General features: G+C 40.9%; 1 protein-coding gene across 2 annotated transcripts in view; it reads right to left on the bottom strand.

Annotated features, from left to right (window-relative positions):
* NUCKS1 (nuclear casein kinase and cyclin dependent kinase substrate 1) overlaps positions 1 to 22,549 on the bottom strand; it is a 31,419-nt gene that overhangs the window by 7,262 nt on the left and 1,608 nt on the right. The window contains exons 2-7 of one of the 2 annotated variants that reach the window (XM_071450438.1): positions 10,315 to 10,364; positions 7,280 to 7,385; positions 5,607 to 5,662; positions 5,188 to 5,340; positions 4,806 to 4,958; positions 1,581 to 1,730 (exon numbers count right to left, since the gene is read on the bottom strand). In XM_071450438.1, the coding sequence (XP_071306539.1) occupies positions 1,581 to 1,730; positions 4,806 to 4,958; positions 5,188 to 5,340; positions 5,607 to 5,662; positions 7,280 to 7,385; positions 10,315 to 10,364 (668 nt within the window). The remainder of the gene's footprint in view (positions 1 to 1,580; positions 1,731 to 4,805; positions 4,959 to 5,187; positions 5,341 to 5,606; positions 5,663 to 7,279; positions 7,386 to 10,314; positions 10,365 to 22,549) is intronic. The other variant, XM_071450439.1, reaches the window with a different exon arrangement.

Raw genomic sequence — 22,549 nt, 5'->3', positions numbered from 1 at the left:
ATGTGACTTCATAAATGCACCCAGCTCTGTCCAAGCAGAGCACACATTGCTGTTATAATTTGAATTTCCTACAGAAATGCACCCAGCTCTGTCCAAGCAGAGCACACATTGCTGTTATAATTTGAATTTCCTGCAGAAATGCACCCAGCTCTGTCCAAGCAGAGCACACATTGCTGTTATAATTTGAATTTCCTGCAGAAATGCACCCAGCTCTGTCCAAGCAGAGCACACACTGCTGTTATAATTTGAATTTCCTACAGAAATGCACCCAGCTCTGTCCAGGCAGAGCACACATTGCTGTTATAATTTGAATTTCCTGCAGAAATGCACCCAGCTCTGTCCAAGCAGAGCACACACTGCTGTTATTTGAATTTCCTGCAGAAATGCACCCAGCTCTGTCCAAGCAGAGCACACATTGCTGTTATAATTTGAATTTCCTGCAGAAATGCATCCAGCTCTGTCCAAGCAGAGCACACATTGCTGTTATAATTTGAATTTCCTGCAGAAATGCATCCAGCTCTGTCCAAGCAGAGCACACACTCCTGTTATAATTTGAATTTCCTGCAGAAATGCATCCAGCTCTGTCCAAGCAGAGCACACACTGCTGTTATAATTTGAATTTCCTGCAGAAATGCATCCAGCTCTGTCCAGGCAGAGCACACACTGCTGTTATAATTTGAATTTCCTGCAGAAATGCATCCAGCTCTGTCCAAGCAGAGCACACATTGCTGTTATTTGAATTTCCTGCAGAAATGCATCCAGCTCTGTCCAAGCAGAGCACACATTGCTGTTATAATTTGAATTTCCTGCAGAAATGCACCCAGCTCTGTCCAGGCAGAGCACACATTGCTGTTATTTGAATTTCCTGCAGAAATGCATCCAGCTCTGTCCAGGCAGAGCACACATTGCTGCTGTTATTTGAATTTCCTGCAGAAATGCACCCAGCTCTGTCCAAGCAGAGCACACATTGCTGCTGTTATTTGAATTTCCTGTAGAAATGCACCCAGCTCTGTCCCAGCAGAGCACACATTGCTGTTATAATTTGAATTTCCTGCAGAAATGCACCCAGCTCTGTCCAAGCAGAGCACACATTGCTGTTATAATTTGAATTTCCTGCAGAAATGCACCCAGCTCTGTCCAAGCAGAGCACACATTGCTGCTGTTATTTGAATTTCCTGTAGAAATGCACCCAGCTCTGTCCCAGCAGAGCACACATTGCTGTTATAATTTGAATTTCCTGCAGAAATGCACCCAGCTCTGCTCTGGTTGACATTTCACAAAGTCCCAAGCAAAGCCACAAATTGTCATTATTTATTATTTGCCTGGGAGGCACCAAGGCAGAATGCAGCCCCTCAGCTTTTCCTACCATGGGTTTTTACCACCAAAACAGAGCCACCAAATCAGCCCCTAAAGGAAGAACTAAAGCCAAGCTCATCACTCCCTCCTGCTGCTTCCAATCGTGGATTTTGGCCTTTCCAACATTTCTGTGGCTGTCCAGGACCCCAAGATTTCAACCAAGCTCTGCAGCAAAAAGAAAAATCTGGATTTTCAACTGAGAACCTTTCCTTGCACAGACTCACCTGTAGCCTTTAGCCTGGGCTTGGGCATTTTCTTTTCTTTCCTCTCTGGCTTGGATTTCTTGGAGACCTTCTTGTTTTTCTTTTTTGAACTGCCATAGTCACTGTCATCATCATCTTCCATGAGGAAGTCTTCATCACTTCCTGAATCTGCTGGAAGCATAAGGAAATTTCAGGTTTTTTGGGGGAAAAAAAAACCCAAAAAAGGAAGAAAAAGATAAAAGATACAGCTGAAATCTGCCAGTGAAATTGTGGACACAGACTCTGAGACTTTGTGGGCTTCCATTTATCTGCTGTGCTAAAATCTGAGGGGGTTTTTACATCAGCAATGCCACAGAGACAGGAAAAAGCAGAAAAAAAGCATTGAGAAGTTTACAATTAAACTTTAGGGCTGCTACAAAGAAAGAGATCTCTGGAAAACACACACTCATTTTAAACACACCCTCAAATTATCTGCAAGGAAAAGGCACCAAGGTGAAGTCTCTTGTCTCAGATAATTCCAGATTCACTGAATAAACTCTTCAGTTATTTAAGGATTTCCTACTTAAAAACTTTGGACTGCAAAAATTCCAAAGCAGTTTTGAAGCTCTGGTTTATCTCCCACTGAACATGACCAACCAAGCTTGCAGGAACAAGAAATGGTGCAAATTCATCAAGTTACACAAAGTTGCCACAGCCACATTTCTATAATTTATGTATTTGATGATTTAAATCTCATTCTGGATAAGAAAAGCAGGGAGGGGATTAACAGATTTACCCATTTGTGAGGATAAATGTTGTGGGACACACACACAAACCTTTGCTGCAAACTTGGAGCACAATTTCCATTTGTGTCCCAGCAAAAACCCAACTGTGTGTGCTCCTGTCTCCCATCCCATTTACTCACTCTCCTGGAACTGTGCCTCATCATCCTCCTGCTCTTCCTCCTCACTGCCCACATCATCCATGAGCATCTCCCTCTGTTTGGAGGCTGCTGTGTCTCACAGATTCTTCCAGATTCATTGAGTGAACTCTTCAGTCATTTACATTTTCAGTTTAGATCTTAAAATCTGTCACTGAACTTTAAAAACTTTTGTCTGCCAAAATTCCAAAGCAGTTTTGAAGCACTGGTTTATCTCCCACTGAACATCACCAACCAAGCTTGCAGGAACAAGAAATGGTGCAAATTCATGACAGATTGCAGCTTTCAAATCATAGAAAGTTGCCACAGCCACATTTCTATAATTTAAGTATTTGATGATTTATAATTTAAGTATTTGATGATTTAAATCTCATTCTGGATAAAAAAAGCAGGGAGGGGATTAACAGATTTACCCATTTGTGAGGATAAATGTTGTGGGACACACACACAAACCTTTGCTGCAAACTTGGAGCACAAATTGAGCTGTGCAAACCCAGCTGGGACAGACAGACAATAAAAATGAGGAGCACAATTTCCATTTGTGTCCCAGCAAGAACCAAACTGTGTGTGCTCCTGTCTCCCATCCCATTTACTCACTCTCCTGGAACTGTGCCTCATCATCCTCCTGCTCTTCCTCCTCACTGCCCACATCATCCATGAGCATCTCCCTCTGTTTGGAGGCTGCTGTGTCTCACAGATTCTTCCAGATTCATTGAGTGAACTCTTCAGTCATTTACATTTTCAGTTTAGATCTTAAAATCTGTCACTGAACTTTAAAAACTTTGGACTGCAAAAATTCCAAAGCAGTTTTGAAGCTCTGGTTTATCTCCCACTGAACATGACCAACCAAGCTTGCAGGAACAAGAAATGGTGCAAATTCATGACAGATTCCAACTTTCAAGGTACACAAAGTTGCCACAGCCATATTTCTATAATTTAAGTATTTGATGATTTATAATTTAAGTATTTGATGATTTAAATCTCATTCTGGATAAGAAAAGCAGGAAAGGGATTAACAGATTTACCCATTTGTGAGGATAAATGTTGTGGGACACACACACCAACCTTTGCTGCAAACTTGGAGCACAAATTGAGCTGTGCAAACCCAGCTGGGACAGACAAACAATAAAAATGAGGAGCACAATTTCCATTTGTGTCCCAGCTAAAACCCAACTGTGTGTGCTCCTTTTTCCCATCCCATTTACTCACTCTCCTGGAACTGTGCCTCATCATCCTCCTGCTCTTCCTCCTCACTGCCCACATCATCCATGAGCATCTCCCTCTGTTTGGAGGCTGCTTTGTCTCACTGATTCTTCCAGATTCATTGAGTGAACTCTTCAGTCATTTAAATTTTCAGTTTAGATCTTAAAATCTGTCACTGAACTTTAAAAACTTTGGACTGCCAAAATTCCAAAGCAGTTTTGAAGCACTGGTTTATCTCCCACTGAACATCACCAACCAAGCTTGCAGGAACAAGAAATGGTGCAAATTCATGACAGATTGCAGCTTTCAAATCATAGAAAGTTGCTACAGCCACATTTCTATAATTTAAGTATTTGATGATTTATAATTTAAGTATTTGATGATTTAAATCTCATTCTGGATAAAAAAAGCAGGGAGGGGATTAACAGATTTACCCATTTGTGAGGATAAATGTTGTGGGACACACACACCAACCTTTGCTGCAAACTTGGAGCACAATTTCCATTTGTGTCCCAGCAAGAACCCAACTGTGTGTGCTCCTGTCTCCCATCCCATTTACTCACTCTCCTGGAACTGTGCCTCATCATCCTCCTGCTCTTCCTCCTCACTGCCCACACCACCCATGAGCATCTCCCTCTGTTTGGAGGCTGCTGTGTCTCACAGATTCTTCCAGATTCATTGAGTGAACTCTTCAGTCATTTACATTTTCAGTTTAGATCTTAAAATCTGTCACTGAACTTTAAAAACTCTGGACTGCAAAAATTCCAAAGCAGTTGGAATTTGAAGCTCTGGTTTATTTCCCACTGAACATCACCAACCAAGCTTGCAGGACAGTAAGTGGTGCAAATTCATGACAGATTGCAGCTTTCAAATCACACAAAGTTGCCACAGCCACATTTCTGTAATTTGTGTATTTGATGATTTATAATTTAAGTATTTGATGATTTAAATCTCATTCTAGATAAGAAAAGCAGGAAAGGGATTAACAGATTTACCCATTTGTGAGGATAAATGTTGTGGGACACACACACAAACCTTTGCTGCAAACTTGGAGCACAATTTCCATTTGTGTCCCAGCAAGAAGCAAACTGTGTGTGCTCCTGTCTCCCATCCCATTTACTCACTCTCCTGGAACTGTGCCTCATCATCCTCCTGCTCTTCCTCCTCACTGCCCACATCATCCATGAGCATCTCCCTCTGTTTGGAGGCCGCTTTGGACGCCGCCTGCCGCTGCTGACGAACATTTTTGTGATCTTCCTTCTCATCCTCGCTGTCCTCTGCAGGAAAAGGCCCCAAACTGGGCTGAGTACAGAGCACAGAGCACACAGCTCCTGCCATGAGGCAGCAAAATCTTTTTAGGGCATTTATCAGGGGGTTAAAACCCTCACTGAGTTACTGTGGGGACAATTCAACCTCGTCAATACCCACCCAACAAAGATCCTCTGCAAAAGAATTAATTTTTTCCCTTTTTTCCCCTCTTTTTTTTTCTCTTTTTTCCCTTTTTACCTGCAGGCCTTTTCCTGGATTTGGAGGCTGCTCTCTTGTTCTTGTCTGGTTTAGCTTTCTTTCCTTTTTTGCTTTTTTGGGAGCTCTCGTAGTCGCTGTCGGCTTTGCCGTCGTCGGCCCCTACGTCATCGTCTTCACTGCCAAAATCTTCATCTGCAAAGAAAAGGCAGCAAGGTGGAATCTCTGGGATCATTCTGGCTAAAAGCTGCAGGGAAGGGATCAATCTATGCACTCCTGAAGATAAATTTTATAGGATCATCACATAACACAAAAAAAACCCCATTACCCCAAAGCAGGGTGGGAAGAAACAGCAGCAGAGGCAACATATGACTTCAAATAAATCAGAATAATTTAATTTCTGCCTCAAATTCTGCTCCTGCAACTCTCACAGACATGATTTAAAGCTACACAATAGTTACCTGCTGAGTGTGAATCATCTTTCTTAGTCTTCACATCTTTGTCTTCTGAATCCTCACTGCAAACGACAGAAGGGGAAAGTCTGAGTGTTTGTCTCAGCTTGGATTTCAGTCACTTTTGTGTGGAAAACAACAACTTGTAAAGAGCAAATGATGTCCAAGCTGAGAATTTTCACTTGTCCTGGACATACTCAGGATTACTCAGCTGTCTGTGGAGTTATCAGGGTTGGGAAGAAAAATTTCAGACTCTGAATCACAAAAAAAAACTTCAACCAGGCAGGAAATAATCGGATTGAGGTGAAAAATTCACTCTTAAACCAGCCCACAAGGGGCTTCCCAGTTCCAATTCTGATGGTTTATATGCAGTTTAGAAATGCAATAAAGGTTTATCCTAAATAGATTTGAAGGCAGCATTTGTCTTTATGCCATTGTTTAAATTCCATTCTGTGCATCTTGCTCTTCATTGACATAAGTCTGACCTAAGCTTCCTCACTTTATTTGATCATTTGGTTGATCTGGAAAATAAAAGACATCTTGGGGTGACAGAACAAGAACCAGCTAGCAGAACCTGTGGACCTTCAGAACCAGCATCCCCGAAGCTGACATCTGTCATAACAACAAAAAAAAATCATTTCAAAGGTCTTGAGGCAATCATTGGGGGCACTGCAAAATGGAAATTCTACAGGAAAAATTCACTTTCAGCTCCCAAAGCAAGTTCTGTGTTTATGGATTACCCAAAATGGGGAACAAAGAGACACAGAACTCCCAGGTGTCCGCAACCCCTGGCACCACAGGGAGGCCCTGGGAGGCTGCAGGAGCTGCCCCTTGCCCTGACTCACCTGAGGGTGCCAACCCTGGTGCCTAAATCCCTTTCCCTGCCCCTCCAGCAGGGCTGACCCACCTAAAATCAAGTTTAAGTTGCCCTCCTGAGCATCTCTAAGGTTTATAGATTACCCAAAATGGGGAACAAAGAGAGACAAAACTTCCAGCTGTCCCCAACCCCTGGCACCACAGGGAGGCCCTGGGAGGCTGCAGGAGCTGCCCCTTGCCCTGACCCACCTTTGTGCCTAAATCCCTTTCCAAGCTGCCTCTGCAGTGATGGAGCCCTGCAGCCAGGAGCTCCCCAGGTGATTCCTGCCTCACCTCAGTGTCTCAGCCCCCAGTCTCACTGCAATTCCACTCCCCACACACAGGAAATGTTGCCATGAGATCAAAGCTGATTTTTTACCTGTCCTCTTGAGAATTCTTCCCAGATCTCCTCTTGTTTGTAGCCTCTCAGGGAGATCAGCACCACAGGGGTGCCCTGAGAGGCTGCAGGAGCTGCCCCTTGCCCTGACCCACCTGAGGATGTCAACCCTGGTGCCTAAATCCCTTTCCCTGCCCCTCCAGCTGCCTCTGGAGCAGGGCTGATCCATCTTAAAGTTTGAGTTGCCCTCCTGAGCATCTCTAAGGTCTACGGATTACCCAAAATGGAGAACAAAGAGCCACAAAACTTCCAGCTGTCCCCAACCCCTGGCACCACAGGGATGCCCTGAGAGGCTGCAGGAGCTGCCCCTTGCCCTGACCCACCTTTGTGCCTAAATCCCATTTCCAAGCTGCCTCAACCCCCAGTCTCACTGCAGTTCCACTCCCCACACACAGGAAATGTTGCCATGAGATCAAAGCTGATTTTTTACCTGTCCTCCTGAGAATTCTTCCCAGATCTCCTCTTGTTTTTTGCCTCTCGGGGAGATGAGCGGATTTTCTTGGATGGGGGACCTGAATCTCTTCCATAATCATCATCTGGACAGACAGACAGCACAACATGGCTTTGGCTCAAACTCATGCCCAGCAAACTCAGCTCTCCTCAGATACAGCTCCAACTGAGCATTTCGTGCACAGCAAAAAGAAAAAATCCCAAAGCTGCAAAAAAACCTTGGTGGAAGCAAAGCCCTGCTGGAATCCCTGATCTGAGCTTTGCCTCTGCCACAGCACCAGGAAAACGTTCAGGAGTCACAAACAAACCTCACAAGAGGCCACAGGATTCATTCTGCATTTAGGTCTCCTCTAAAGGTATTAAAAATGAACATCCCTGGGCATTTCTGCAGGGCTCCACCAGCACAGGCTGTGAGGGGTGAAGGTGCCATGGCACAGGAGTTTACAGCAGAACCTCCCACAGCACTGGATGGATGGATGGATGGATGGATGGATGGATGGATGGGGGATGGATGGATGGATGGATGGATGGATGATGGATGGATGGATGATGGATGGATGGATGATGGATGGATGGATGATGGATGGATGGATGATGGATGGATGATGGATGGATGGATGATGGATGGATGGATGATGGATGGATGATGGATGGATGGATGGATGATGGATGGATGGATGATGGATGGATGGATGATGGATGGATGATGGATGGATGGATGATGGATGGATGATGGATGGATGGATGGATGATGGATGGATGGATGGATGATGGATGGATGGATGGATGGATGATGGATGGATGGATGATGGATGGATGATGGATGGATGGATGGATGATGGATGGATGGATGATGGATGGATGATGGATGGATGATGGATGGATGGATGATGGATGGATGATGGATGATGGATGGATGGATGATGGATGATGGATGATGGATGGATGATGGATGGATGATGGATGGATGATGGATGGATGGATGATGGATGGATGATGGATGATGGATGGATGATGGATGGATGATGGATGGATGATGGATGGATGATGGATGGATGATGGATGGATGGATGGATGGATGGATGGATGATGGATGATGGATGGATGATGGATGGATGATGGATGGATGGATGATGGATGGATGATGGATGGATGATGGATGGATGATGGATGGATGATGGATGGATGATGGATGGATGATGGATGGATGGATGATGGATGGATGATGGATGGATGGATGGGTGGGTGGATGGATGGATGATGGATGGATGATGGATGGATGGATGGATGGATGGATGGATGGGTGGATGATGGATGGATGATGGATGGATGGATGGATGGATGGATGGATGGATGGATGATGGATGGATGATGGATGGATGGATGGATGATGGATGGATGGATGGATGATGGATGGATGATGGATGGATGGATGATGGATGGATGATGGATGGATGATGGATGGATGATGGATGGATGATGGATGGATGGATGGATGGATGGATGATGGATGGATGGATGGATGGATGGATGGATGATGGATGGATGGATGATGGATGATGGATGATGGATGGATGATGGATGGATGGATGGATGAATGAATGAATGAATGAATGAATGAATGAATGAATGAACGAATGAACCACTGCAATTACAACCATGCAGGTTTGTCTGGTTTGAATTATCAGGGCAAACTCAGATTGAGTTCATCTCCCAAGAACTCAAAACATTCCAGAATTTCTGTTGATTCACACAGATCAGATGTTTTGACAAATGGGATCCAGAATTTTCATTCAGAGATTCCATTTTTCCAAATATCATCCAGCAATATCTTGTTCATTCACACATATTCTATTATTTTAGAAATGGGATCCAGAAATGTTAAACCACAGAGATCACATTTCTACCAAATGTGATCCAGCACTATTTTATTAATTCACAGATTGTATTATTTTAGAAATGGGATCCAGAATTTTAATTCAGAGTTTACATTTTTCCCAATGTAATCCAGCACTATTTTATTAATTCACACACATTATCTTTTTTAGAAATGGGATCCAGAATTTTAGTTCAGAGATTAATTTTTTCCAAATGTGATTTAGCACTATTTTGTTAATTCACACAAATTGTATTATTTTAGAAATGGGATCCAGAATTTTAATTCAGAGTTTACACTTTTTCCAGATGTGATCCAGCACTATTTTGCTGATCCACACAAATGATATTATTTTAGAAAAGGGTTTCAGAATTTTCATTCAGAGATTCCATTTTCCCAACATGATCCAGCACTATTTTATTAATTCACACAGATTGTATTATTTTAGAAAAGGGTTTCACAATTTTCCTTCAGAGTTTCCATTTTCCCAGTGTGATCCAGCACTATTTTATTAATCCACAGATTATATTATTTTAGAAATGGGTTTCACAATTTTCATTCAGAGATCCATTTTCCCAGTGTGACCCAGCACTATTTCATTAATTCACAGATTATATTATTTCAGAAAAGGGTTTCACAATTTTCACTCAGAGTTTATATTTTTCCCAGTGTGACCCAGCACTATTTCATTAATTCACAGATTATATTATTTTAGAAAAGGGTTTCACAATTTTCCTTCAGAGTTTATATTTTTCCCAGTGTGACCCAGCACTATTTCATTAATCCCCACAATTGATATTTTTACCACAATCCCCAGTCCCTGATGCTGTGGGCTCCCTGGAGCCATTCCAGAAATCCCCAAATCTTTTCCAGTGCAGAAAAGCAGCACCAGGGAGCCCCTGGCCCAGAGCACAGAGAGGGGAGGCCCTGCAGGCACCACAGCAATTCCAGCACCAAAGCAGGAGATTTCCATCCCCATTGTTGCTTTAACACAAAACATCTGAGGATCATTGAATTTCCAAATACTTATTAACAGTTCAGGCTGTAGAGAACAGAAACTCCTTGGAATTTGGAGCTGAAGCAGAACAATTAATATGCATGGAATAATGAGGAAATTAAGGCCAAAAAAATTCATTTACCAGCATCATCTGATTCCTGAAACTGGGAGTAATCCACCACCTTCCTGTTCCTGGAAAAAGCAGGAAAATAAATTAGGAATTTCTGACTTCAGGGCTACTAAAGCTTTAAGGAATAAGAAATGTCACATCCTTTTCTTCAGAGCTGCATTTGTAGCCCAAAAACACCAAGAAAACTTGGGGAATTCAGCCACCTCCACCTGTGCAGCCAGCAAAGGATATTAATGAATAAATAGCATTTTCCTGAGGAGACTGAACAATAATAGGCTCAGAATGTGAGTGTGAATGTTGATAAATACACAAAGGTTATAAACCAAACCTTCCTGAGCTGCTCTTTTTGGAATTCCTGTTTCTCACAGCTCACCTGCTCTCCCACCTTCTCCTCCAATTTTTATTTTCCCATTTGATCCCTGGTTTTAAAGCATTCCAAGTTTCCACTGGAGCTTCCTGAATGAGTGACACCCATCTGAAAATCAACAAAACCAAATCTGCCCCTTGAACTCCCAGAGACCCCCAGAATGGAATTGCTGGGAATTTATCAGCTCCTTGTCCATCAAATCCCAGTGGTTTTATTGATAAACCACCAAACCCCAGCTGATTTATTGATAAACCACCAAACCCCAGTGGTTTTATTGATAAACCATCAAACCCCAGCTCTGTTATTGATAAACCATCCAATCCCAGTTCTTTTATTGATAAACCATCCAATCCCAGCTCTGTTATTGATAAACCATCAAACCGCAGCTGTTTTATTGATAAACCATCAAATCCCAGCTGTTTAATTGACAAGGTACAAAAATCCCAACTCTATTTATTGACAAAGTATAAAAATGTCTACTCTTTTTACTGGTAAAGTATCAAATCCCAACTCTTATTGACAAGATATCAAATCCCAGCTCTTTTATTGACAAGGTATTAAATACCAACTATTTTATTGACAAGATATCAAACCCCAGCTCTTTTTATTGATAAACCACCAAACCCCAGCTCTTTTATTGACAAGGTACAAAAATCCCAACTCTTTTTACTGATAAAGTATCAGATCCCAACTCTTATTGACAAGAAATCAAATCCCAGCTGTTTCACTGACAAGGTATAAAAATCCTAGCTCTTTTTATTGATAAAGTATCAAATCTCAGCTGATTTATCAATAAACTATCAAACCCCAGCTCTTTTATTGATAAAGTATCAAATCCCAGCTCTTTAATGGACAAGACATCAAATCCCAGCTGTTTTATTGACAAGGTACAAAAATCCCAACTCTTTTAATTGACAAAGTCTAAAAATTTCTACTCTTTTTACTGATAAAGTATCAAATCCCAACTCTTATTGACAAAATATCAAATCCCAGCTGTTTTATTGATAAACCATCAAATCCCAGCTCTTTTATTGACAAGGTACAAAAATCCCAACTCTTTTTACTGATAAAGTATCAGATCCCAACTCTTATTGACAAGAAATCAAATCCCAGCTGTTTCACTGACAAGGTATAAAAATCCCAGCTCTTTTTATTGATAAAGTATCAAATCTCAGCTGATTTATCAATAAACTATCAAACCCCAGCTCTTTTATTGATAAAGTATCAAATCCCAGCTCTTTAATGGACAAGACATCAAATCCCAGCTGTTTTATTGACAAGGTATAAAAATCCCAGCTCTTTTAATTGACAAAGTATAAAAATTTCTACTCTTTTTACTGATAAAGTATCAAATCCCAACTCTTATTGACAAGAAATCAAACCCCAGCTGTTTCACTGACAAGATATAAAAATTCCAACTCTTTTATTGATAAAGTATCAAATCCCAGCTGATTTATTGATAAACTATAAAATCCCAGCTCTTTTATTGATAAAGTATCAAACCCCAGCTGTTTAATGGCCAAGATATCAAATCCCAGGTCTTTCATTGACAAAGTATAAAAATCCCAGCTCTTTTTATTGATAAAGTATCAAATCCCAACTTATTGACAAGATATCAAACCCCAGCTGTTTAATGGACAAAGTATAAAAATCCCCAATCTTTTTATTGATAAACTATCAAACCCCAGCTGTTTAATTCACAAGATATCAAACCCCAGCTGTTTAATGGCCAAGGTATCAAATCCCAGGTCTTTCATTGACAAAGTATAAAAATCCCAGCTCTTTTTATTGATAAACTATCAAATCCCAGCTGATTTATCAATAAACTATCAAACCCCACCTCTTTTATTGACAAGATATAAAAATCCCAACTCTTTTTATTGATAAAGTATCAAACCCCAGCTGTTTTATCAATAAACTATCAAACCCCAACTGTTTTACTGACAAAGTATAAAAATCCCAGCTCTTTTTATTGATAAAGTATCAAACCCCAGCTGATTTATCAATAAACTATCAAACCCCAACTGTTTAATTGATAAAGTATCAAACCCCAGCTGATTTATCAATAAACTATCAAATCCACCTGTTTTATTCACAACACAACTACCCCATAAAACAGCAATCCAAGGAAACCACGGCAGCCTTGTTGAATTTGAGAATTCCATGAATTTCAGTTGATAACTCAGCCCTGGAGGCCTGGCAGGGGCTGCAGCTACAGAAATTCCCAGAGCTCCTTTTCCTGTCCTTGAGGCCCAAAACCAAGGAAAAATGGGATTTTGCATACAAAATTAAATTCCCAGAGCTGCTTTTTCCTGCACTTTGGGACCAAAACCAAGGAAAAATGGGATTTTGCATACAAAATTAAATTCCCAGAGCTGCTTTTCCTGCCCTTTGGGACCAAAACCAAGGAAAAATGGGATTTTGTATGCAGAAATTCCGAGAGCTGCTTTTCCTGTCCTTGAGGCCCAAACCAAGGAAAAATGGGATTTTGCATACAGGAATTCCCAGAGCTCCTTTTCCTGTCCTTTGGACCAAAACCAAGGAAAAATGGGATTTTGCATACAGGAATTCCCAGAGCTCCTTTTCCTGTCCTTTAGGCCCAATTTCAAGGAAAAATGGGATTTTGCACACAGGAATTCCCAGAGCTCCTTTCTCCTGCCATTTAGGCCAAAACCCAAGGAAAAATGGGATTTTGCATACAAAATTAAATTCCCAGAGCTCCTTTTCCTGCACTTTGGGCCAAAACCAAGGAAAAATGGGATTTTGCATACAGGAATTCCCAGAGCTGCTTTTCCTGTCCTTTGGGCCCAAAACCAAGGAAAAATGGGATTTTGCATGCAGGAATTCCCAGAGCTCCTTTTCCTGTCCCTTGGGGCCCAAACCCAAGGAAAAATGGGATTTTGCATACAGAAATTCCCAGAGCTGCTTTCTCCTGCCATTTAGGCCAAAAACCAAGGAAAAATGGGATTTTGCATGCAGAAATTCCCAGAGCTCCTTTTCCTGCACTTTGGGCCAAAAAACCAAGGAAAAATGGGATTTTGCACACAGAAATTCCAAGAGCTCCTTTTCCTGTCCTTTGGGCCCAAACCAAGGAAAAATTGGATTTTGCATACAGGAATTCCCAGAGCTCCTTTTCCTGCCCTTGGGGCCCAAAACCCAAGGAAAAATGGGATTTTGCATGCAGAAATTCCCAGAGCTCCTTTTCCTGCACTTTAGGCCAAAAAACCAAGGAAAAATGGGATTTTGCTCAGTTCTTCAGCTGGAAACTCCACCCAGCACAAGGATCCTTCCTCATCCTCCTCATCCTCCTCCTGCTCTCAGCACAGTTCACACTGAGCTGCATTCATTGTCCATTAATTAATTAGCATTAATTAATTGCTGCTAAACCCACTCACTTCAAACACACACCAAGGCCAGCAGTGCTGATCCAGCTAAAAATCGAATTTAAGCTGCCCTTCAGAAGGATGCAAAATTGGTTTTATTTCAACCCAAAGCTCTTAAAGAAATTGAAAAATCAAAAAATGGAACCAATTCATTAAAAAACACCCCAAAAATACCAAAAAGGGAAAAAAAGGGAAGATTTGTGCAGGTAAATCAAGTTTAAGTTGCCCTGCTGAGCATCTCTAAGTTATGGCTTGCAGAAGGATGCAGGAGCAAAAGTGGGTTTATTTTTAATTTTAATTGTTTTTTTAAGCCAAACCTCTTAAAGAAATTGAAAAACCAAAAAAATGAAACCAATCCCTAAAAAACATCCCAAAAATACAAATGAAAGGAAGAGAAAATTTGTACAGGGAAATGAAGTTTGTCCTCTTGAGCACCTTGAACTCATGGCTTAAAATTGGTTTTATTTTTTAAAAAAATGGCATTTTCATAACCTCAAATTCAATTTAGTGCCTGAAGTCTCAGTTTTTAAATCTACATCAGCACAGCCCCACAATCTGAAAAGTTTGGGGGTTTTAAAGAGAATGCAAAGATGAAATGCAAAATCAGCCTGGCAAATTCCTATAAACTGAGAATAAAATGGCATTTTCATACCACAACTTCCATTTAGTCCCTAAATTCTCAGTTTTTAAATCAACATCAGCACAGCCCCACCATCAGAAAAGTTTGGGGTTTTTTTTAAAGAGAATGCACAGATGAAATGCAAAATCAAAATGTCAAATGATCACTAAATGCCCATAAAACTGAGAATAAAATGGCATTTTCATAACCCCATCTTCAGTTTAGTCCCTAAACTCTCAGTTTTAAATCCACATCAGCACAGCCCCACAATCTGAAAAGTTTGGGGGTTTTTTAAGAGAATGCAAAGATAATAAGCAAAATCAAAATGTCAAATTCCTCTAAAACTGAGAATAAAATGGCATTTTCATAACCTCATCTTCAGTTTAGTGCCCAAACTCTCAGTTTTAAATCCACATCAGCACAGCCCCACAATCAGAAAAGTTTGGGGTTTTTTAAAGAGAATGCAAAGATGAAATGCAAAATCAAATCACCAAAGGATCACTAAATTCCTTTAAAACTGAGAAAAAAAATTTCATCCTCATCTTCAGTTTAGTGCCTAAACCTTCAGTTTTTAAATCCACATCAGCACAGCCCCACAATCTGAAAAGTTTGGGGTTTTTAAAGAGAATGCCCAGATGAAAAGTAATATCAGCATGGCAAATTCCTATAAACTGAGAATAAAATGGCATTTTCATAACCTCAACTTCAGTTTAGCGCCTAAACCTTCAGTTTTTAAATCAACAATATCAGCACAGCCCCACAATCTGAAAAGTTTGGGGTTTTTAAGGAGAATGCACAGATAAAAAGCAAAATCAGCATGGCAAAGGATCCCTAAATTCCTATAAAAATTGAGAAAAAAATGTCATCCTCATCTTCAGTTTAGTCCCCAAAACTCTCAGTTTTTAAATCCACATCAGCACAGCCCCACAATCTGAAAAGTTTGGGGTTTTTTTTTAAAGAGAATGCAAAGATGAAATGCAAAATCAAAACATTAAAACATCACTAAATTCCTATAACACTGAGAAAAAAATGTCATTTTAATACCACAACTTCAATTTAGTGCCTAAACCTTCAGTTTTTAAATCCACATCAGCACAGCCCCACAATCAGATAGAAAAGTTTGGGGTTTTTTTGTATTTTAAGGGAATGCAGAGATTCCCAGATGTTTGTACAGGCATTAAAAGCCACATTTTAAAAAAATCCCACAACAATAAAATGCTGCAAAGCAATGCTGAAAGGAGCCTTCAAAAATGCAGGCATTGAAGAGAAAAATTTAGATCAAATCAAACCTCCCAGGCTCAATCCAACAGAGCAAGGGCAAGGACATGAAATGGTTATTGAGGTTTTATTTAATATTTATTTTCAGCACAGCCTTGATTCACCCAATGGAACCAAAACTCCTCAGGGTTTGTGAGCAAAGCTCCAGCCCCTTCTGAGCCTCAGGTTTCACTCTCAGGTAAAGGTGAGGCCAAAATCACCACCAAATATTGCCACTAAAAGCATTTTGGGTGCATTTTTGAATGCACAGAGATCAGAAATTGCAGCCACCAGTGCTCCCTGCAGGGATTTCCAGAGCTGGGCAAGGCAAATCTGCAGGGCTGGATTTGGGATTTCCATGGGCAGGGAGGGGAAGGCACCAGCAGGAGGAGGCCCAGGGCACCTGGGGACAGCCAGGGACCCGCCCTGGGCATTTGGGGGTTAAATCTTTTATTGATAAACTGTCAAATCCCAGCTGTTTTATTGATAAACCATCCAATCCCAGCTCTTCTATTGATAAACTGTCAAATCCCAGCTCTTTTATTGATAAACCATCAAACCCCAGCTCTTCTATTGATAAACTGTCAAATCCCAGCTGTTTTATTGATAAACTGTCAAATCCCAGTGGTTTTATTGATAAACCATCAAACCCCAGCTGATTTATTGATAAACCATCCAATCCCAGCTCTTTTATTGATAAACCATCAAATCCCAGCTCTTTTATTGATAAACTATAAAATCCCAGCTGTTTTATTGATAAACTATAAAATCCCAGCTGGTTTATGGACAAACCATCAAACCCCAGCTCTTTTATTGATAAACCATCAATCCCAGTGGTTTTATTGATAAACTATAAAATCTCAGCTCTTTTATTGATAAACTGTCAAACCCCAGTGGTTTTATTGATAAACCATCAAATCCCAGCTCTTTTACTGATAAACCACCAAATCCCAGCTCTTTTATTGATAAATAATCAAACCCCAGCTCTTATTGATAAACCACCATAATCCAGCTCTTTTATTGATAAACCATCAAACCCCAGTGGTTTTATTGATAAACCATCAAACCCCAGCTGATTTATTGATAAACTCCCAAATCCCAGTGGTTTTATTGATAAACCATCCAATCCCAACTCTTTTATTGATAAACCATCAAACCCCAGCTGTTTTCTTGATAAACTCCCAAATCCCAGCTCTTTTATTGATAAACTCCCAAATCCCAGCTGGTTTATGGACAAACTATCAAACCCCAGCTCTTTTATTGATAAAGCATCAATCCCAGTGGTTTTATTGATAAACTATAAAATCTCAGCTCTTTTATTGATAAACCATCCAACCCCAGCTCTTTTATTGATAAACCATCCAACCCCAGCTCTTTTATTGACAAGGTACAAAAATCCCAACTCTTTTCACTGATAAAGCATCAGATCCCAACTGGTTTAAAAATCCCAGCTGGGTGAAATTAAAATCACCCCTGTCTGGGCACAAATTGGGACTCAGGACCCAGCACTGAGAGGGTCCCAGGACAGAGCTGAGCTTTGGCTCTGGGCTCATTCCCCACTTCAGGCTCTGCAAGGATTTCAGGATTTCAGGACTGGAACCCCACAGAACAATGAATGATTCCTGCAGCCATAATGCAAGCAGGGCTGGATTTGGGATTTCCATGGGCAGGGAGGGGAAGGCACCAGCAGGAGGTGGCCCAGGGCACCTGGGGACAGCCAGGGACCCGCCCTGGGCACTCGGGGGTTAAATCTTTTATTGATAAACCATCAAACCCCAAACCCCAGCTGTTTTATTGATAAACTCCTAAATCCCAGTGGTTTTATGGATAAACCATCAAACCCCAGCTCTTTTATTGATAAACTATAAAATCTCAGCTCTTTTATTGATAAACCATCAAATCCCAGTGGTTTTATTGATAAACCATCAAATCCCAGCTCTTTTATTGATAAACTATAAAATCCCAGTGGTTTTATTGATAAACCATCAAATCCCAGCTGTTTTATGGATAAACTCCCAAATCCCAGCTGGTTTATGGACAAACCATCAAACCCCAGTGGTTTTATTGATAAACCATCAAATCCCAGCTGTTATTGATAAACCATCAAACCCCAGCTCTTTTATTGATAAACTCCCAAATCCCAGTGGTTTTATTGATAAACCATCCAATCCCAGCTCTTTTATTGATAAACTGTCAAACCCCAGCTGTTTTATTGATAAACCATCAAACCCCAGTGTTTTTATTGATAAACTCCCAAACCCCAGCTCTTTTATTGATAAACTCCCAAATCCCAGCTGGTTTATGGACAAACCATCAAACCCCAGCTCTTTTATTGATAAACCATCAATCCCAGTGGTTTTATTGATAAACTATAAAATCTCAGCTCTTTTATTGATAAACTGTCAAACCCCAGCTGTTTTATTGATAAATCATCCAATCCCAGCTGTTTTATTGATAAACCATCAAATCCCAGCTGTTTTATTGATAAACCATCAAATCCCAGCTCTTTTATTGATAAACCATCCAACTCCAGCTCTTTTATTGACAAACCATCAAACCCCAGCTGTTTTATTGATAAACCATCAAACCCCAGCTGATTTATTGATAAACTCCCAAATCCCAGCTGGTTTATGGACAAACCATCAAACCCCAGCTCTTTTATTGATAAACTCCCAAACCCCAGTGGTTTTATTGATAAACCATCAAATCCCAGATCTTTTATTGATAAACTCCCAAACCCCAGTGGTTTTATTGACAAACCATCAAACCCCAGCTGTTTTATTGATAAACTATAAAATCTCAGCTGTTTTATTGATAAACCATCAAACCCCAGCTCTTTTATTGATAAACCATCCAACCCCAGCTCTTTTATTGATAAACCATCCAACCCCAGCTCTTTTATTGATAAACCATCCAATCCCAGCTCTTTTATTGACAAGGTACAAAAATCCCAACTCTTTTCACTGATAAAGCATCAGATCCCAACTGGTTCAAAATTCCCAACTGGGTGAAATTAAAATCACCCCTGTCTGGGCACAAATTGGGACTCAGGACCCAGCACTGAGATTTGGGGCTGGGCTGATTCCCCACTTGAGGCTCTGCAGGGATTTCAGGATTTTGAACTCCCCAGAACAATGGAATGATTTCATAATTAAATGATTCCATAATTAAAGCAGTTTTTGCTCATTCTGTATTTGATTTTAATGATGCAGAGCAGGAGGGGAACCAAAGCCAAACACTCAGCTCACCCCCCCTCCCTCTATTTTGGATTTTCTTGCACCTCCACCTTCTCTCTGCTTCTCCCCAGACTGGAAGAGACCAAAAATCAGCTTTTTCCTCATCATTCCATGTTATTAAGTGCCAATCCCCAAGGAACTCTTGCTTGCCTGCAATCCCACAGAAACTCTTCCACAATCACAATTATTTCTACTTTATATTTTACATTGAATAAATCTATTTTTTTCCTGCAAGTAAAATTTCACCCTTTCACTGCAATGCCAACAACGGAAGGAAGGATTCAAATCCAGAAAAATGAAAGGTGTAAAGCCTTGAAGCACTGAGATAAATTCATAACTGGCTTGAAGTTTAAAATGAATGACCAAAAAAAAAACCCTGGGATTTCCACCCCTTCCCACAACACCTCAATCTGCAAAGCCTGCAGGAGAAAACCAGCAAATAAAAGTGACCAGTGGGAAAAAGCAGAAGAAATTTGCAGCAGAAATCAAAATTCTGATTTTAAATACATTAATTGATGCTATATATATATATATATATATATATATATGTAATATGATATATGATATATAAAAATAATATATATATAAATATATATCATATATATATATGATATAGATAAATAAAAATATATTAAAAATATATAAATACATATAAATATATAAAAATAGTGGCTCCAAGTATTAAATTTAATTTTCTTTTTTTCTCTATAAGCAGCCCCAGCTCTCTTTGCAGAACTTCAGCAGAGTTACACAAGAGATGCAGAAATTCAATAATTTCAGGTTTCTTTCCTTTTTACTCCTTGCCTTTTTCTACCAGCACTGAAAACCCCATAATTCCAGCCAGGAGCACCTGGCTCTCAGTGCCAGCCACAAGAAGCCTGGAAATAGCCAGGACTTTATTCCTACTTAATTTGAAATAATTGACATTAACAGCCACACTCAGCCTCAGGTCAATTTTCTCAACAAGTGGAATAAAAACTTGGGATTTAGGGTGGATTTTATGAATTTCACTGCTTTAGGTGAGCACAAATTCCACCCCAAACCAGCAGAAAACAGCAATAAATTCAAAGAGCACTGACTAGAGGAAAACTCTACATTGAAGAACTTTTCACCAGGCCTCCATTTCCCCAAAAATCAGCAAAGCCAGGCAGAAAAAACTTCATTGCAGCATTAATTTATGAATGGGTTTCAATCCACAGGCAGGGTTTTCTAGCTAGCAGAGCAATACAATGCAGCAGGCACTGAATATTTACATTTTTTCCCCTGAAGGGTTATTAAATCCAGAGATAAGGCACTGCTCCATCTATCAGGGCAATTTTCTCAACAAGTGGAGTAAAAACCTGGGATTTAGGGTGGATTTTGTGAAGTTCACTGCTTTAGGTGAGCACAAATTCCACCCCAAACCAGCAGAAAACAGCAATAAATTCAAAGAGCACTGACAAGAGGAAAACTCTACATTGAGGAACTTTTCACCAGGCCTCCATTTCCCCAAAAATCAGCAAAGCCAGGCAGAAAAAACTTCATTGCAGCATTAATTTATGAATGGATTTCAATACAAACGCTGTCATCTCCAAATGTATAGATGTATCATTATCACAATTAATTTGTACTTTATAGTTCAATCAGCCAAGACACCCAAGACATCCACAGCCCAGCCCAGGCTCACTGGGAATAAAACAACTCCAATTGGGAATAAAACTACTCCAATTGGGAATAAAACTACTCCAATTGGGGATAAAACAACTCCAATTGGGAATAAAACAACTCCAATTGGGAATAAAACTACTCCAATTGGGAATAAAACAACTCCAATTGGGAATAAAACAACTCCAATTGGGGATAAAACAACTCCAATTGGGGATAAAACAACTCCAATTGGGAATAAAACTACTCCAATTGGGGATAAAACAACTCCAATTGGGGATAAAACAACTCCAATTGGGGATAAAACAACTCCAATTGGGGATAAAACAACTCCAATTGGGAATAAAACAACTCCAACTGGGAATAAAACTCCAACTGGGAATAAAACAACTCCAATTGGGAATAAAACAACTCCAATTGGGAATAAAACTCCAACCAATCACTTGAGAATGAGGAAATTCCAAAGCATGAGGAGAACACCATGGGAAATTTCACTCCTTTCTATAAAGCAACAAAACCAGGATTGGACAGAGGTGTTTTATTTTAATTTTTTTTTTAACTCTCTCAAAAATATTAATTCCAGCAAGTTCAGAGGCTCTGCTTTTAAAGACAGCAGCTTTTCCTTGGGTGGAGGAAATGCCCAGCACTGAAGTGTCCCCTCAGGCAGCAGAGTCACATCAGCACTAATTTGGGAGCTCACCCATCCCTGAGCCACTGCCCCACTCAGCAAAGCACTCCTGGGTCCCATTTATATTTTCAATTCTGCATTTTGGGACATATTACTTAAATAGAAATGCTGTCATCTCCAAATGTATCGATGCATCGTTGTTAATTTGTACTTTATAGTTAAATTAGTAATTTGTACTTTATAGTTCAATCAGCCAAGACACCAAACATCCACAGCCCAGCCCAGGCTCACTGGGAATAAAACTCCAATTGGGAATAAAACAACTCCAGCTGGGAATAAAACTCCAGCTGGGAATAAAACTCCAGCCAATCACTTGAGAATGAGGAAATTCCAAAGCATGAGGAGAACACCGTGGGAAACCTCACAGCTCTGCTCTAAGGACAGCTGAAATCACGAGCTCACCCTTTTGCCACCTCCTTGCTAAAGATTTGAGACACCAGGGAATCACAGAATGTCCTGAGCTGGAATGGACTCCCAAGGATCATCCAGAGCAGCTCCTGGCTCTGCACACACACCCCAAAATCCCATCCTGGCCATCCCCGGCAGCAATGTCCAAACTCTGCTTGAGCTCCGCGGCTGTGCCCATTCCCTGGGGAACCCTGGCAGTGCCCAGCACCCTCTGAGGGAAGAAAAATCCCAAAACCCCACCCTGACACAGCTCCAGCCCTTCCCTGCCCTTGGGCATCCCCTCCCCAAATCCACCTCGCTCCATCCCAGCCCACACCCAGCAATGTCCAAACTCTCCTGGAGCTCTGTGGTTGTGCCATTCCCTGAGGAGCCTGGGCAGTGCCCAGCACCCTCTGAGGGAAGAAATATTCCCCAAAACCCCACCCTGACACAGCTCCAGCCCTTCCCTTCCCTGTGCACACATCCCCACATCCACCACGCTCCATCCCAGCCCTGTCCAAACTCTGCTTGAGCTCTGTGGCTGCGCCCATTCCCGGGGCAGCCTGGGCAGTGCCCAGCACCCTCTGAGGGAAGAAATACCCCGAATACTGAGGGAATATATGGAGGTAATATTTCTTCCCTGTGAGGGAAGAAATATTCCCCAAA

This window comes from Agelaius tricolor, unplaced genomic scaffold (assembly GCF_023055355.1).
Source record: "Agelaius tricolor isolate 1412-34295 unplaced genomic scaffold, bAgeTri1.0.p SCAF_30, whole genome shotgun sequence".
Taxonomy (NCBI): Eukaryota; Metazoa; Chordata; class Aves; order Passeriformes; family Icteridae; genus Agelaius; species Agelaius tricolor.
Note: the sequence above shows the minus strand (reverse complement) of the source record. Positions and strands in the feature narration are given on the sequence as shown.